The 17,332-nt window shown below is 54.1% G+C and overlaps 1 protein-coding gene across 1 annotated transcript in view; it reads left to right on the plus strand.

Moving 5' to 3' along the window:
- The first annotated feature begins 618 nt into the window (after nt 1-618).
- dll4 (delta-like 4 (Drosophila)) overlaps nt 619-17,332 on the plus strand; it is a 65,077-nt gene continuing 48,363 nt past the window's right edge. The window contains exons 1-3 of the mRNA XM_067991626.1: nt 619-1,046; nt 2,299-2,550; nt 3,869-3,926. Coding sequence (XP_067847727.1) covers nt 993-1,046; nt 2,299-2,550; nt 3,869-3,926 — 364 coding nt within the window. The 5' untranslated portion in view covers nt 619-992. The remainder of the gene's footprint in view (nt 1,047-2,298; nt 2,551-3,868; nt 3,927-17,332) is intronic.

The raw sequence follows: 17,332 nt of genomic DNA on the forward strand, positions 1-17,332 counted from the left end.
CACAGTGATTGACAGCCTGAGTAATAAATATAAAGGGGGAGGTCCCAGCTCCATCACAGTGATTGACAGCCTGAGTAATAAATATAAAGGGGGAGGTCCCAGCTCCATCACAGTGATTGACAGCCTGGGTAATAAATATAAAGGGGGAGGTCCCAACTCCATCACAGTGATTGACAGCCTGAGTAATAAATATAAAGGGGGAGGTCCCAGCTCCATCACAGTGATTGACAGCCTGAGTAATAAATATAAAGGGGGAGGTCCCAGCTCCATCACAGTGATTGACAGCCTGAGTAATAAATATAAAGGGGGAGGTCCCAGCTCCATCACAGTGATTGACAGCCTGAGTAATAAATATAAAGGGGGAGGTCCCAACTCCATCACAGTGATTGACAGCCTGAGTAATAAATATAAAGGGGGAGGTCCCAGCTCCATCACAGTGATTGACAGCCTGAGTAATAAATATAAAGGGGGAGGTCCCAACTCCATCACGGTGATTGACAGCCTGAGTAATAAATATAAAGGGGGAGGTCCCAACTCCATCACGGTGATTGACAGCCGGGGTAATCGAACCTCTATATAAGGGGAGCCGAGGCGCGCAGGCTGTGCAGCTGTGTTAGACAGAGGCTGGTGCCTGTAAGCAAACTGTCCCATACACACACACACCCACACACACCCACACACAGACACACACAGACAGACACAGACAGACTACAGTCTAAAGACACGGGGACCTAACGGGAGCAGGAGTTTGCTGCGGATTGACACCTGGTTTGGAGCTTGTTGCGGGTTTGTGGACACCTGTATTTGTCTCTCTGTCCTGCCTGTTCCTGGATCAGCAGCGTTTTGGAGAAGCCAGTTTTACGCCGGATCCTGCTTATATAACAGATTAAAAAGGGGCACAAACCTGCCTTTGGGAGCCGAGGGAGTCACAAGGGATCAAGAGGAAACAGCGAGGGTTGGAAAGTATCACTGTCCAGGAGAGTCACTGTGGTATGGCAGCTTTACGCAGCATTGGCACCGCGCTCTTCCTACTCCTTGTTCCCCAGGTAAACCCTTCACTTACCCCTTCCTCGTGTATTTGCCCCTCTTACTAGAGGCTGTATTCTCCTCTTCCCCCACTCCAACACTTCTCCAACTGTTTGTCTCTCTCTGCCTCTCCCCCTGCCTCTCTCCCTCTGTCTCCCTGTCTGTCCCCTTCTGTCTTTCTCTTTCTCTCTCTTCGTGCTCCCTCTCTGTCTCTCCTCTGACTCTCCTCCTCTGTCTCTCTCCCACTCTGTCTCTCCCTCCCTGTTTCTCACTCTGTCTCTCCCTCCCTGTCTCTCCCTCCCTCTGTCTCTCTTTGTCTTTCCATGTCTCTCCCTCCCTGTCTCTCCCTCCCTGTCTCTCCCTCCGTCTCTCTCTCTCCGTCTCTCCCTCTGCCTCTCTCCCACTCTCCCTCCCTATTTGTCACTCTCTCTCCCTCCGTCTCTCTCCCTCTGTCTCTCCCTCCCTATTTCTCTCTCTGTCTCTCCCTCCCTGTCTCTCCCTCTATCTCTCTCTGTCCCTCCCTGTTTCTCACTCTCTCTCCCTCCGTCTCTCTCCCTCTGTCTCTCCCTCCCTATCCCTCCCTATTTCTCACTCTCTCTCCCTCCGTCTCTCTCTCTCTGTCTCTCCCTCCCTGTCTCTCCCTCCCTATTTCTCACTCTCTCTCCCTCCGTCTCTCTCCCTCTGTCTCTCCCTCCCTGTCTCTCCCTCCCTATTTCTCTCTCTGTCTCTCCCTCCCTGTCTCTCTCTCTGTCTCTCTCTCTCCCTCCCTGTCTCTCCCTCTGTCTCTCTCTGTCCCTCCCTGTTTCTCACTCTGTCTCTCTCTCTGTCTCTCCCTCCCTGTCTCTCCCTCTGTCTCTCTCTGTCCTTCCCTCTGTCTCTCTGTCTCTCCCTCCCTATTTCTCTCTCTGTCTCTCCCTCCCTATTTCTCACTCTGTCTCTCCCTCCCTATTTCTCACTCTGTCTCTCCCTCCCTGTTTCCCTCTCTGTCTCTCCCTCCCTATTTCTCACTCTGTCTCTCTCTGTCCCTCCCTCTGTCTCTCTGTCTCTCCCTCCCTATTTCTCACTCTGTCTCTCCCTCCCTCTGTCTCTCTGTCTCTCCCTCCCTATTTCTCACTCTGTCTCTCCCTCCCTCTGTCTCTCTGTCTCTCCCTCCCTATTTCTCTCTCTGTCTCTCCCTCCCTGTTTCTCACTCTGTCTCTCTCTCCCTGTTTCCCTCTCTGTCTCTCTCTCTGTATTTTGGATGTGTCTCACTCTGTTCTTGTATTTTTAAAGGTTTCCAGCGTTGGTACCTTCGAGTTGAAGATCCATGAGTTTATAAATGGCAGGGGCTTGTTGGCGGCTGGGAATCACTGTGTGCCCGACTGTCGCACCTTCTTTCGGGTCTGTTTGAAGCACTTCCAGACGGTGGTGTCCCCGGAGCCGTGCACCTACGGCAGTGTGCTGACCCCGCTTCTGGGCAGCAACTCGTTCAGGGTGGTGGCGAGTGAGAACCCTGTCAGGCTGAACTTTACCTTCAAGTGGCCGGTGAGGGCATCTCTGCTTAAACTATGGATTCATCCACACTGGACCTGCCGGACACACGGCGGGCGGGCGGGGCAGGGCGATCATTGTTCCATATGGAGAGAGCATTAAACTATTAAATGAAGCAGAATTTCAGAATGAGAATCAGTCAAATTACTGAAGTGTGAGGGTGTCTGGGAATATCGGCTGGAAAGAGCCAGGAATTGAATGGGAGATGGAGAGAGGGGAACTGAGGCAGAACTCACTTCAAAGACACACACACAGACACACACACACAGACACACACACACACACAGACAGACAGACACACACACACAGACACACACATAGATACGCAGACACACACACAGACACATACACAGACACACACAGACAGACACACACACACACAGATACACAGACACACACACACACAGATACACAGACACACACAGACAGACACACACACACACACAGACAGACAGACACACACAGACACACACACACACAGACACACACATAGATACGCAGACACACACATGGATACACAACACACACACACACATAGATACACACATAGATACAGAAATGCACACAGACTCACAGACATACACACAAATAGATTCACACACATAGATACAAAGACATGCACACATAGACGCACACACATAAAGACACACACATGCACATAGACACACATCAATACACAGACACACACGCACACACATAGATTCACAGACACACACGCATTGATACACAGACATGCACATACACAGACACACATAAATACACAGACACACATAAATACACAGACACACATATACGCAGGTGCACAAACACATACAAACACACAAACATAGGCAGACAAACACACCCACAGAAATACACACACAGGCATAGAAACACACACACATAAATATACATAAATACACACAGAAATACAGACACACAAACACATAGATATACAGACACACAAACACATAGATATTCAGACACACAGGCAACACAGACACTCACTCATAGAAACACACAGAGACACGTATACACAGACAAAACACACACACACTGACACACAAACACAGACACGCCCACAGAAACACACACACACACAGATACACACAGACTAATTTGCAGGGTTATGGGGAAAACGCTGGGGTGTGGGACTAAATTGGACAGCTCTTTCAAAGAGCCAGCACAGACACAACCGGCCGAATGGCCTCCTTCTGTTCTGCAAGGTTCTATGATTCTAAATACATACACAGACACAGAGAGAAACACACACAAATACAGTTTATTAAACGATCATTCCGCACGCTAACTTTCTCCCTCTTCTATTTGACAGGGAACTTTCTCTCTTATTGTCGAAGCCTGGAATTCTCCCTCGAACCAGCCGACCCCCGGTAAGTGCACGGGTTTCACTGGCCGCGAGGGGGCGGCAGTGGGCCGCACTCTTTGGGGATCAGCTCTCAGTAAAATACAAACAGTTAAACAGGTTACAAGTTGGAACAAAGGATGATCGCATTGCCCAGTTTTAAAAAAGCTTTATTGCAATGCCCGGTGCAGGGTTTTGAAGTCACAGCCTCCACTTGTTCCCGTTTCAATGCTGAATTAGCAGCTTTCCATCCCAGAGCCCTGACTGCTCAACACAATTGACTTCCTTTCGTTTATTTTTGGCGTGGGAAACCGAGCTGGACGGTGGTGAGAAAAACGAAACCTTGCCAAGAAGGCAAGACGGCCTTTTCCTGCGTTTTACACCTTTAAAAATAAACGCCGCCCTTTTTGGAAGGGCTGCACCGATTGTAATGGGGGGAGGGAGTGAGCCCCGGCTCCAGAGGCTGACACATTGCAGGGGATACAGCCCGGGTTCCTCCATCACTCCGGGATCACTCCGGGATCTGTGTTCCTCCAGCACTCCGGGAACACTCCGGGATCTGTGTTCCTCCAGCACTCCGGGAACACTCCGGGATCTGTGTTCCTCCATCACTCCGGGAACACTCCGGGATCTGTGTTCCTCCATCACTCCGGGAACACTCCGGCATCTGTGTGTCTCCATCACTCCGGGATCTGTGTGTCTCTCACTCCGGGATCTGTGTCTCCATCACTCCGGGATCTGTGTCTCTCACTCCAGGATCTGTGTCTCTCACTCCGGGATCGGTGTCTCTCTCACTCCGGGATCTGTGTCTCCATCACTCCGGGATCTGTGTCTCTCACTCCAGGATCTGTGAATCTCTCACTCCGGGATCTGTGTCTCTCTCACTCCGGAATCTGTGTCTCTCTCACTCCGGGATCTGTGTCTCCATCACTCCGGGATCTGTGTCTCTCACTCCAGGATCTGTGTCTCTCTCACTCCGGAATCTGTGTCTCCATCACTCCGGAATCTGTGTCTCCATCACTCCGGGATCTGTGTCTCCATCACTCCGGGATCTGTGTCTCTCACTCCAGGATCTGTGTCTCTCTCACTCCGGAATCTGTGTCTCCATCACTCCGGAATCTGTGTCTCCATCACTCCGGGATCTGTGTCTCCATCACTCCGGGATCTGTGTCTCTCACTCCGGATCTGTGTCTCCATCACTCCGGGATTTGTGTCTCTCACTCCGGGATCGGTGTCTCTCACTCCGGGATCTGTGTCTCCATCACTCCGGGATCTGTGTCTCCATCACTTCGGGATCTGTGTCTCCATCACTCTGGAATCTGTGTCTCCATCACTCTGGGATCTGTGTCTCTCACTCCGGGATCTGTGACTCCATCACTCCGGGATCTGTGTCTCTCTCACTCCGGGATCTGTGTCTCCATCACTCTGGAATCTGTGTCTCTTACTCCGGGATCTGCGTCTCTCTCACTCCGGGATCTGTGTCTCTCTCACTCCGTAATCTGTGTCTCCATCACTCCGGGATCTGTGTCTCTATCACTCCGTAATCTGTGTCTCTATCACTCCGTAATCTGTGTCTCCATCACTCCGGGATCTGTGTCTCCATCACTCCGTAATCTGTGTCTCGATCACTCCGTAATCTGTGTCTCTCTCACTCCGGGATCTGTGTCTCTCTCACTCCATAATCTGTGTCTCCATCACTCCGGTATCTGTGTCTCCATCACTCCGTAACCTGTGTCTCTATCACTCCGTAATCTGTGTCTCTCACTCCGTAATCTGTGTCTCCAACACTCCGTGATCTGTGTCTCGATCACTCCGTAATCTGTGTCTCTATCACTCCGTAATCTGTGGCTCCATCACTCCGGGATCTGTGTCTCCATCACTCCGTAATCTGTGTCTCTCACTCCGTAATCTGTGTCTCCATCACTCCGGGATCTGTGTCTCCATCACTCCGTAATCTGTGTCTCTCACTCTGTAATCTGTGTCTCTATCACTCCGTAATCTGTGTCTCCAACACTCCGTGATCTGTGTCTCTCACTCCGTAATCTGTGTCTCTATCACTCCGTAATCTGTGTCTATATCACTCCGTAATCTGTGTCTCCAACACTCCGTGATCTGTGTCTCTATCACTCCGTAATCTGTGTCTCCATCACTCCGTAATCTGTGTCTCTCACTCCGTAATCTGTGTCTCTATCACTCCGTAATCTGTGTCTCCAACACTCCGTGATCTGTGTCTCTCACTCCGTAATCTGTGTCTCTATCACTCCGTAATCAGTGTCTCTATCACTCCGTAATCTGTGTCTCCAACACTCCGTGATCTGTGTCTCTCTCACTCCGTAATCTGTGTCTCTATCACTCCGTAATCTGTGTCTCTATCACTCCGTAATCTGTGTCTCTATCACTCCGTGATCTGTGTCTCCAACACTCCGGGATCTGTGTCTCCATCACTCCGTAATCTGTGTCTCTATCACTCCCTAATCTGTGTCTCTATCATTCCGTAATCTGTGTCTCCATCACTCCGGAATCTGTGTCTCTATCACTCCGTAATCTGTGTCTCTATCACTCCGTAATCTGTGTCTCCATCACTCCGGGATCTGTGTCTCTCTCACTCCGGGATCTGTGTCTCTCTCACTCCGGGATCTGTGTCTCTCTCACTCCGGGATCTGTGCCTCCATCACTCCGGGATCTGTGTCTCTCTCACTCCGGGATCTGTGTCTCCATCACTCCGGGATCTGTGTCTCCATCACTCCGGGATCTGTGTCTCTCTCACTCCGGGATCTGTGTCTCTCTCACTCCGGGATCTGTGTCTCTCACTCCGGAATCTGAGTCTCTCACTCCGGGATCTGTGTCTCCATCACTACGGGATCTGTGTCTCTCTCACTCTGTAATCTGTGTCTCTCACTCCGGGATCTGTGTCTCCATCACTCCGGGATCTGTGTCTCCATCACTCCGGGATCTGTGTCTCCATCACTCCGGGATCTGTGTCTCTCTCACTCCGGGATCTGTGTCTCTCTCACTCCGGGATCTGTGTCTCCATCACTCCGTAATCTGTGTCTCTCTCACTCCGGGATCTGTGTCTCCATCACTCCGGGATCTGTGTCTCCATCACTCCGGGATCTGTGTCTCTCTCACTCCGGGATCTGTGTCTCAATCACTCCGGGATCTGTGTCTCTCTCACTCCGGGATCTGCGTCTCTCTCACTCCGGGATCTATGTCACCATCACTCCGGGATCTGTGTCTCCATCACTCCGGGATCTGTGTCTCTCTCACTCCGGGATCTGTGTCTCCATCACTCTGGGATCTGTGTCTCTCTCACTCCGGGATCTGTGTCTCCATCACTCCGGGATCTGCGTCTCTCTCACTCCGGGATCTGTGTCTCTCTCACTCCGGGATCTGTGTCTCTCTCACTCCGGGATCTGTGTCTCTCTCACTCCGGGATCTGTGTCTCCATCACTCCGGGATCTGTGTCTCTCTCACTCCGGGATCTGTGTCTCTCTCACTCCGGGATCTGTGTCTCTCTCACTCCAGGATCTGTCTCTCTCACTCCGGGATCTGTGTCTCTCTCACTCCGGGATCTGTGTCTCTCACTCCGGGATCTGTGTCTCTCTCACTCCGGGATCTGTGTCTCTCTCACTCCGGGATCTGTGTCTCTCTCACTCCAGGATCTGTCTCTCTCACTCCGGGATCTGTGTCTCTCTCACTCCGGGATCTGTGTCTCCATCACTCTGGGATCTGTGTCTCCATCACTCCGGGATCTATGTCTCCATCACTCCGGGATCTGTGTCTCCATCACTCCGGGATCTGTGTCTCCATCACTCCGGAATCTGTGTCTCTCACTCCGGGATCTGTGTCTCTCTCACTCCGGGATCTGTGCCTCCATCACTCCGGGATCTGTGTCTCCATCACTCCGGGATCTGCGTCTCTCTCACTCCGGGATCTGTGTCTCCATCACTCCGGGATCTGCGTCTCTCTCACTCCGGGATCTGTGTCTCTCTCACTCCGGGATCTGTGTCTCTCTCACTCCGGGATCTGTGTCTCTCTCACTCCGGGATCTGTGTCTCCATCACTCCGTAATCTGTGTCTCCATCACTCCGTAATCTGTGTCTCCATCACTCCGGGATCTGTGTCTCCATCACTCCGTAATCTGTGTCTCTCACTCCGTAATCTGTGTCTCTATCACTCCGTAATCTGTGTCTCCAACACTCCGTGATCTGTGTCTCTCACTCCGTAATCTGTGTCTCTATCACTCCGTAATCTGTGTCTCTATCACTCTGTAATCTGTGTCTCCAACACTCCGTGATCTGTGCCTCTATCACTCCGTAATCTGTGTCTCTATCACTCCGTAATCTGTGTCTCCATCACTCCGGGATCTGTGTCTCCATCACTCCGTAATCTGTGTCTCCATCACTCCGGGATCTGTGTCTCCATCACTCCGTAATCTGTGTCTCTCACTCCGTAATCTGTGTCTCTATCACTCCGTAATCTGTGTCTCCAACACTCCGTGATCTGTGTCTCTCACTCCGTAATCTGTGTCTCTATCACTCCGTAATCTGTGTCTCCAACACTCCGTGATCTGTGTCTCTATCACTCCGTAATCTGTGTCTCTATCACTCCGTAATCTGTGTCTCCATCATTCCGGGATCTGTGTCTCCATCACTCCGTAATCTGTGTCTCTCACTCCGTAATCTGTGTCTCTATCACTCCGTAATCTGTGTCTCCAACACTCCGTGATCTGTGTCTCTCACTCCGTAATCTGTGTCTCTATCACTCCGTAATCTGTGTCTCTATCACTCCGTAATCTGTGTCTCCAACACTCCGTGATCTGTGTCTCTCTCACTCCGTAATCTGTGTCTCTATCACTCCGTAATCTGTGTCTCTATCACTCCGTAATCTGTGTCTCTATCACTCCGTAATCTGTGTCTCTATCACTCCGTGATCTGTGTCTCCAACACTCCGGGATCTGTGTCTCCATCACTCCGTAATCTGTGTCTCTATCACTCCCTAATCTGTGTCTCTATCATTCCGTAATCTGTGTCTCCATCACTCCGGAATCTGTGTCTCTATCACTCCGTAATCTGTGTCTCTATCACTCCGTAATCTGTGTCTCTATCACTCCGTGATCTGTGTCTCCATCACTCCGGAATCTGTGTCTCTATCACTCCGTAATCTGTGTCTCTATCACTCCGTAATCTGTGTCACCATCACTCCGGGATCTGTGTCTCTCTCACTCCGGGATCTGTGTCTCTCTCACTCCGGGATCTGTGTCTCTCTCACTCCGGGATCTGTGTCTCTCTCTCTCCGGGATCTGTGCCTCCATCACTCCGGGATCTGTGTCTCTCTCACTCCGGGATCTGTGCCTCCATCACTCCGGGATCTGTGTCTCTCTCACTCCGGGATCTGTGTCTCCATCACTCCGGGATCTGTGTCTCCATCACTCCGGGATCTGTGTCTCTCTCACTCCGGGATCTGTGTCTCTCTCACTCCGGGATCTGTGTCTCTCACTCCGGGATCTGTGTCTCCATCACTACGGGATCTGTGTCACTCTCACTCCGTAATCTGTGTCTCTCACTCCGGGATCTGTGTCTCCATCACTCCGGGATCTGTGTCTCCATCACTCCGGGATCTGTGTCTCTCTCACTCCGTAATCTGTGTCTCTCTCACTCCGGGATCTGTGTCTCCATCACTCCGTAATCTGTGTCTCTCTCACTTCGGGATCTGTGTCTCCATCACTCCGGGATCTGTGTCTCCATCACTCCGGGATCTGCGTCTCTCTCACTCCGGGATCTGTGTCTCAATCACTCCGGGATCTGTGTCTCTCTCACTCCGGGATCTGCGTCTCTCTCACTCCGGGATCTATGTCACCATCACTCCGGGATCTGTGTCTCCATCACTCCGGGATCTGTGTCTCCATCACTCCGGGATCTGTGTCTCCATCACTCCGGGATCTGTGTCTCTCTTACTCCGGGATCTGTATCTCTCTCACTCCGGGATCTGTGTCTCTATCACTCCGGGATCTGTGTCTCTCTCACTCCAGGATCTGTCTCTCTCACTCCGGGATCTGTGTCTCTCTCACTCCGGGATCTGTGTCTCTCACTCCGGGATCTGTGTCTCTCTCACTCCGGGATCTGTGTCTCTCTCACTCCGGGATCTGTGTCTCTCTCACTCCAGGATCTGACTCTCTCACTCCGGGATCTGTGTCTCTCTCACTCCGGGATCTGTGTCTCCATCACTCTGGGATCTGTGTCTCCATCACTCCGGGATCTGTGTCTCCATCACTCTGGGATCTGTGTCTCCATCACTCCGGAATCTGTGTCTCTCACTCCGGGATCTGTGTCTCTCTCACTCCGGGATCTGTGTCTCCCTCACTCCGGGATCTGTGCCTCCATCACTCCGGGATCTGTGTCTCCATCACTCCGGGATCTGCGTCTCTCTCACTCCGGGATCTGCGTCTCTCTCACTCCGGGATCTGTGTCTCCATCACTCCGGGATCTGTGTCTCCATCACTCCGGGATCTGCGTCTCTCTCACTCCGGGATCTGTGTCTCCATCACTCCGGGATCTGTGTCTCTCTCACTCCGGGATCTGTGTCTCTCTCACTCCGGGATCTGTGTCTCCATCACTCCGGGATCTGTATCTGCATCACTCCGGGATCTGTGTCTCTCTCACTCCGGGATCTGTGTCTCTCTCACTCCGGGATCTGTGTCTCTCACTCCGGGATCTGTGTCTCTCTCACTCCAGGATCTGTGTCTCTCTCACTCCGGGATCTGTGTCTCCATCACTCTGGGATCTGTGTCTCCATCACTCCGGAATCTGTGTCTCTCACTCCGGGATCTGTGTCTCCATCACTCTGGGATCTGTGTCTCCATCACTCCGGAATCTGTGTCTCCATCACTTTGGGATCTGTGTCTCCATCACTCCAGAATCTGTGTCTCTCACTCCGGGATCTGTGTCTCCATCACTCCGGGATCTGTGTCTCTCTTACTCCGGGATCTGTGTCTCTCTCACTCCGGGATCTGTGTCTCTCACTCCGGTATCTGTGTCTCTCTCACTCCGGAATCTGTGTCTCTCACTCCGGGATCTGTGTCTCTCTCACTCCGGGATCTGTGTCTCTCTCACTCCGGGATCTGTGGCTCCATCACTCCGGGATCTGTGGCTCCATCACTCCGGGATCTGTTTCTCCATCACTCCGGGATCTGTGTCTCCATCACTCTGGGATCTGTGTCTCCATCACTCCGGAATCTGTGTCTCCATCACTCTGGGATCTGTGTCTCTCTCACTCCGGGATCTGTGTCTCCATCACTCCGGGATCTGTGTCTCCATCACTCCGCAATCTGTGTCTCTCACTCCGGGATCTGCGTCTCTCTCACTCCGGGATCTGTGTCTCTCTCACTCCGGGATCTGTGTCTCCATCACTCCGGGATCTGTGTCTCTCTCACTCCGGGATCTGCGCCTCTCTCACTCCGGGATCTGTGTCTCTCTCACTCCGGGATCTGTGTCTCTATCACTCCGGGATCTGTGTCTCTATCACTCCGGGATCTGTGTCTCCATCACTCCGGGATCTGTGTCTCTCTCACTCCGGGATCTGCGTCTCTCTCACTCCGGGATCTGTGTCTCTCTCACTCCGGGATCTGTGTCTCTATCACTCCGGGATCTGTGTCTCTATCACTCCGGGATCTGTGTCTCCATCACTCCGGGATCTGTGTCTCTCTCACTCCGGGATCTGCGTCTCTCTCACTCCGGGATCTGTGTCTCTCTCACACCGGAGTCTGTGTCTCCATCACTCCGGAATCCGTGTCTCTCACTCCGGGATCTGTGTCTCCATCACTCTGGGATCTGTGTCTCCATCACTCCGGAATCTGTGTCTCCATCACTCCGGAATCTGTGTCTCTCACTCCGGGATCTGTGTCTCTCTCACTCCGGAATCTGTGTCTCTCACTCCGGGATCTGTGTCTCTCTCACTCCGGGATCTGTGTCTCTCTCACTCCGGGATCTGTGTCTCCATCACTCCGGGATCTGTGTCTCCATCACTCCGGGATCTGTGTCTCTCACTCCAGGATCTGTGTCTCTCACTCCGGGATTTGTGTCTCTCTCACTCCGGAATCTGTGTCTCTCACTCCGGGATCTGTGTCTCTCACTCCGGGATCTGTGTCTCTCTCACTCCGGAATCTGTGTCTCTCACTCCGGGATCTGTGTCTCTCTCACTCCGGGATCTGTGTCTCTCTCACTCCGGGATCTGTGTCTCTCTCACTCCGGGATCTGTGTCTCCATCACTCCGGGATCTGTGTCTCTCTCACTCCGGGATCTGTGGCTCCATCACTCCGGGATCTGTGTCTCCATCACTCCGGGATCTGTGTCTCCATCACTCTGGGATCTGTGTCTCCATCACTCCGGAATCTGTGTCTCCATCACTCCGGAATCTGTGTCTCTCACTCCGGGATCTGCGTCTCTCTCACTCCGGGATCTGTGTCTCTCTCACTCCGGGATCTGTGTCTCCATCACTCCGGGATCTGCGTCTCTCTCACTCCGGGATCTGCGTCTCCATCACTCTGGGATCTGTGTCTCTCTCACTCCGGGATCTGTGTCTCCATCACTCTGGGATCTGTGTCTCTCTCACTCCGGAATCTGCGTCTCTCTCACTCCGGGATCTGCGTCTCCATCACTCCGGGATCTGCGTCTCTCTCACTCCGGAATCTGCGTCTCTCTCACTCCGGGATCTGCGTCTCTCTCACTCCGGGATCTGTGTCTCTCTCACTCCGGGATCTGTGTCTCTCTCACTCCGGGATCTGTGTCTCCATCACTCCGGGATCTGTGTCTCTCTTACTCCGGGATCTGTGTCTCTCTCACTCCGGGATCTGTGTCTCCATCACTCCGGGATCTGTGTCTCTCTCACTCCGTGATCTGTGTCACTCTCACTCCGGGATCTGTGTCTCTCTCACTCCGGGATCTGTTTCTCTCTCACTCCGGGATCTGTGTCTCTCTCACTCCGGGATCTGTGTCTCCATCACTCCGGGATCTGTGTCTCTCTCACTCCGGGATCTGTGTCTCCATCACTCCGGGATCTGTGTCTCTCTCACTCCGGGATCTGTGTCTCTCTCACTCCGAGATCTGTGTCTCCATCACTCCGGGATCTGTGTCTCCATCACTCCGGGATCTGTGTCTCCATCACTCCGGGATCTGTGTCTCTCTCACTCCGGGATCTGTGTCTCTCTCACTCCGGGATCTGTGTCTCTCTCACTCCGGGATCTGTGTCTCTATCACTCCGGGATCTGTGTCTCTCTCACTCCGGGATCTGTGTCTCTCTCACTCCGGGATCTGTGTCTCTCTCACTCCGGGATCTGCGTCTCTCACTCCGGGATCTGTGTCTCCATCACTCCGGGATCTGTGTCTCCATCACTCCGGGATCTTTGTCTCTCACTCCGGGATCTGTGTCTCCATCACTCCGGGATCTGTGTCTCTCTCACCCGGGATCTGTGTCTCTCACTCCGGGATCTCTGTCTCCATCACTCCGGGATCTGTGTCTCTCTCACTCCGGGATCTGTGTCTCTATCACTCCGGGATCTGTGTCTCCATCACTCCGGGATCTGTGTCTCTCTCACTCCGGGATCTGTGTCTCTCTCACTCCGGGATCTGTGTCTCTCTCACTCCGGGATCTGTGTCTCTCTCACTCCTGGATCTGTGTCTCTCACTCCGGGATCTGTGTCTCTCTCACTCCGGGATCTGTGTCTCTCTCACTCCGGGATCTGCGTCTCTCACTCCGGGATCTGCGTCTCTCTCACTCCGGGATCTGTGTCTCTCTCACTCCGGGATCTGTGTCTCCATCACTCCGGGATCTGTGTCTCTCTCACTCCGGGATCTGTGTCTCCATCACTCCGGGATCTGTGTCTCTTACTCCGGGATCTGTGTCTCCATCACTCCGGGATCTGTGTCTCTCTCACTCCGGGATCTGTGTCTCTCACTCCGGGATCTGTGTCTCCATCACTCCGGGATCTGTGTCTCTCTCACTCCGGGATCTGTGTCTCTCTCACTCCGGGATCTGTGTCTCCATCACTCCGGGATCTGTGTCTCTCTCACTCCGGGATCTGTGTCTCTCACTCCGGGATCTGTGTCTCCATCACTCCGGGATCTGTGTCTCTCACTCCGGGATCTGTGTCTCTCTCACTCCGGGATCTGTGTCTCCATCACTCCGGGATCTGTGTCTCTCACTCCGGGATCTGTCTCTCTCTCACTCCGGGATCTGTGTCTCTCACTCTGGGATCTGTGTCTCCATCACTCCGGGATCCGTGTCTCTCTCACTCCGGGATCTGTGTCTCCATCACTCCGGGATCTGTGTCTCTCTCACTCCGGGATCTGTGTCTCTCTCACTCCGGGATCTGTGTCTCCATCACTCCGGGATCTGTGTCTCTCTCACTCCGGGAGGAATCAAGGAACAGTCAGTGATGAAAGGAATGGGATTTGAACAGGAAATGTTTCCTGTTTTCTGCCACCCAAAATGCTTATGATCAGGATTTTTGAGGAGTTATTTTCTGGGTGAATTCCCATCCGCCCACCCTCCCCATCCGCCCCCCTCTGCCCATCCGTCCCCCTCCCCATCCCCCCCTCCCCATCCGTCCCCCTCCCCATCCCCCCCTCCCCATCCGCCCCCCTCCCCATTCGTCCCCTCCCCATCCGCCCCCTTTCCCATCTGCCCATTGAGTCCCCAACCCCTCGTGTCCATGCCCCTCGTGCCCCACTGCCTTCTACCCCCCAGGCCGGACACATTCAGTGAAGAAGTGTTTTTCTGATATGATTTTCGGTTGGATGTGTTGCTCACACATTGTATCATTGAGTGGGGAAATAATGGTAAAGTATCAATCAACAGGGGAAATCCTCAACACAGACACACACACACACACACACAGACACACACACACAGACACACACACACAGACAGACACACACACACAGACAGACACAGACAGACACACACACACACACACAGACACAGACACAGACACACGACCACACACACACAGACACACACACAGACACAGACACACACACACACAGACACACACACAGACACAGACACACAGACACACACACAGACACAGACACACACACACAGACACACACACAGACACAGACACACACACAACACACAGACACACACACACAGACACAGACACACACACAGACACACACACACACAGACAGACATAGACCACACACACACAGACAGACAGGACACACACAGACAGACACACACACAGACAGACACACAGACACTGGTTAGAGGGTTTCCTTCTGAACTTTTAGTCAGTGTTGGCTGGAATAGTCTCTCCAGTTAATCACCGTACCGTCCTGTCACTGGGAGTAAACCAGTGCACATGTTACTGTTTGCCCGTGGTTTTAATATAAAGTTGTTATAATGGAGTGAAATGTGAGTGCAACATGAGGGAAAGGGCATCTGGGTGTGGGGTTTGGGAGGGTGTGGGGTCTGGGAGGGAGAGGGTTTGGGAGGGTGTGGGGTTTGGGAGGGTGTGGGGTTTGGGAGGGTGTGGGGTCTGGGAGGGAGAGGGTTTGGGAGGGTGTGGGGTTTGGGAGGGTGTGGGGTTTGGGAGGGTGTGGGGTCTGGGAGGGAGAGGGTTTGGGAGGGAGAGGGTTTGGGAGGGTGTGGGGTTTGGGAGGGTGTGGGGTTTGGGAGGGAGAGGGTTTGGGAGGGTGTGGGGTTTGGGAGGGAGAGGGTTTGGGAGGGTGCGGGGTTTGGGAGGGTGTGGGGTCTGGGAGGGAGAGGGTTTGGGAGGGTGTGGGGTCTGGGAGGGAGAGGGTTTGGGAGGGTGTGGGGTTTGGGAGGGTGTGGGGTTTGGGAGGGAGAGGGTTTGGGAGGGTGCGGGGTTTGGGAGGGTGTGGGGTCTGGGAGGGAGAGGGTTTGGGAGGGTGTGGGGTCTGGGAGGGAGAGGGTTTGGGAGGGTGTGGGGTTTGGGAGGGTGCGGGGTTTGGGAGGGAGAGGTTTGGGAGGGTGTGGGGTTTGGGAGGGTGTGGGGTCTGGGAGGGAGAGGGTTTGGGAGGGTGTGGGGTTTGGGAGGGTGTGGGGTCTGGAGGGAGAGGGTTTGGGAGGGTGTGGGGTTTGGGAGGGAGAGGGTTTGGAGGGAGAGGGTTTGGGAGGGTGTGGGGTTTGGGAGGGTGCGGGGTTTGGGAGGGAGAGGGTTTGGGAGGGTGCGGGGTTTGGGAGGGTGTGGGGTTTGGGAGGGTGTGGGGTCTGGGAGGAAGAGGGTTTGGGAGGGTGTGGGGTTTGGGAGGGAGAGGTTTGGGAGGGAGAAGGTTTGGGAGGGTGTGGGGTTTGGGAGGGTGTGGGGTCTGGGAGGGAGAGGGGTTGGGAGGGTGAGGGTCTGGGAGGGTGTGGGGTTTGGGAGGGTGTGGGGTTTGGGAGGGAGAGGGTTTGGGAGGGAGAGGGTTTGGGAGGGTGCGGGGTTTGGGAGGGTGCGGGGTTTGGGAGGGTGTGGGGTTTGGGAGGGTGTGGGGTCTGGGAGGGAGAGGGTTTGGGAGGGTGTGGGGTTTGGGAGGGAGAGGGTTTGGGAGGGAGAAGGTTTGGGAGGGTGTGGGGTCTGGGAGGGAGAGGGTTTGGGAGGGAGAGGGTCTGGGAGGGTGTGGGGTTTGGGAGGAGAGGGTTTGGGAGGGTGTGGGGTCTGGGAGGGAGAGGGTTTGGGAGGGAGAGGGTCTGGGAGGGTGTGGGGTTTGGGAGGGTGTGGGGTTTGGGAGGGAGAGGGTTTGGGAGGAGAGGGTTTGGGAGGGTGCGGGGTTTGGGAGGGAGAGGGTTTGGGAGGGAGAGGGTTTGGGAGGGAGAGGGTTTGGGAGGGAGAGGGTTTGGGAGGGAGAGGGTTTGGGAGGGAGAGGGTCTGGGAGGGTGTGGGGTTTGGGAGGGTGTGGGTTTGGGAGGGAGAGGGTTTGGGAGGGAGAGGGTTTGGGAGGGAGATGGTTTGGGAGGAGAGGGTTTGGGAGGGAGAGGGTTTGGGAGGGTGTGGGGTTTGGGAGGGTGTGGGGTTTGGGAGGGTGTGGGGTCTGGGAGGGAGAGGGTTTGGGAGGGTGTGGGGTTTGGGAGGGTGTGGGGTCTGGGAGGGAGAGGGTTTGGAGGGTGTGGGGTTTGGGAGGGTGTGGGGTTTGGGAGGGAGAGGGTTTGGGAGGGAGAGGGTTTGGGAGGGAGAGGGTTTGGGAGGGTGTGGGGTTTGGGAGGGTGTGGGGTCTGGGAGGGAGAGGGTTTGGGAGGGTGTGGGGTTTGGGAGGGTGCGGGGTTTGGGAGGGAGAGGTTTGGAGGGTGTGGGGTTTGGGAGGGTGTGGGGTCTGGGAGGGAGAGGGTTTGGGAGGGTGTGGGGTTTGGGAGGGTGTGGGGTCTGGGAGGGAGAGGGTTTGGGAGGGTGTGGGGTTTGGGAGGGAGAGGGTTTGGGAGGGAGAGGGTTTGGGA

This window comes from Heptranchias perlo, chromosome 10, assembly GCF_035084215.1.
Source record: "Heptranchias perlo isolate sHepPer1 chromosome 10, sHepPer1.hap1, whole genome shotgun sequence".
NCBI lineage: Eukaryota > Metazoa > Chordata > Chondrichthyes > Hexanchiformes > Hexanchidae > Heptranchias > Heptranchias perlo.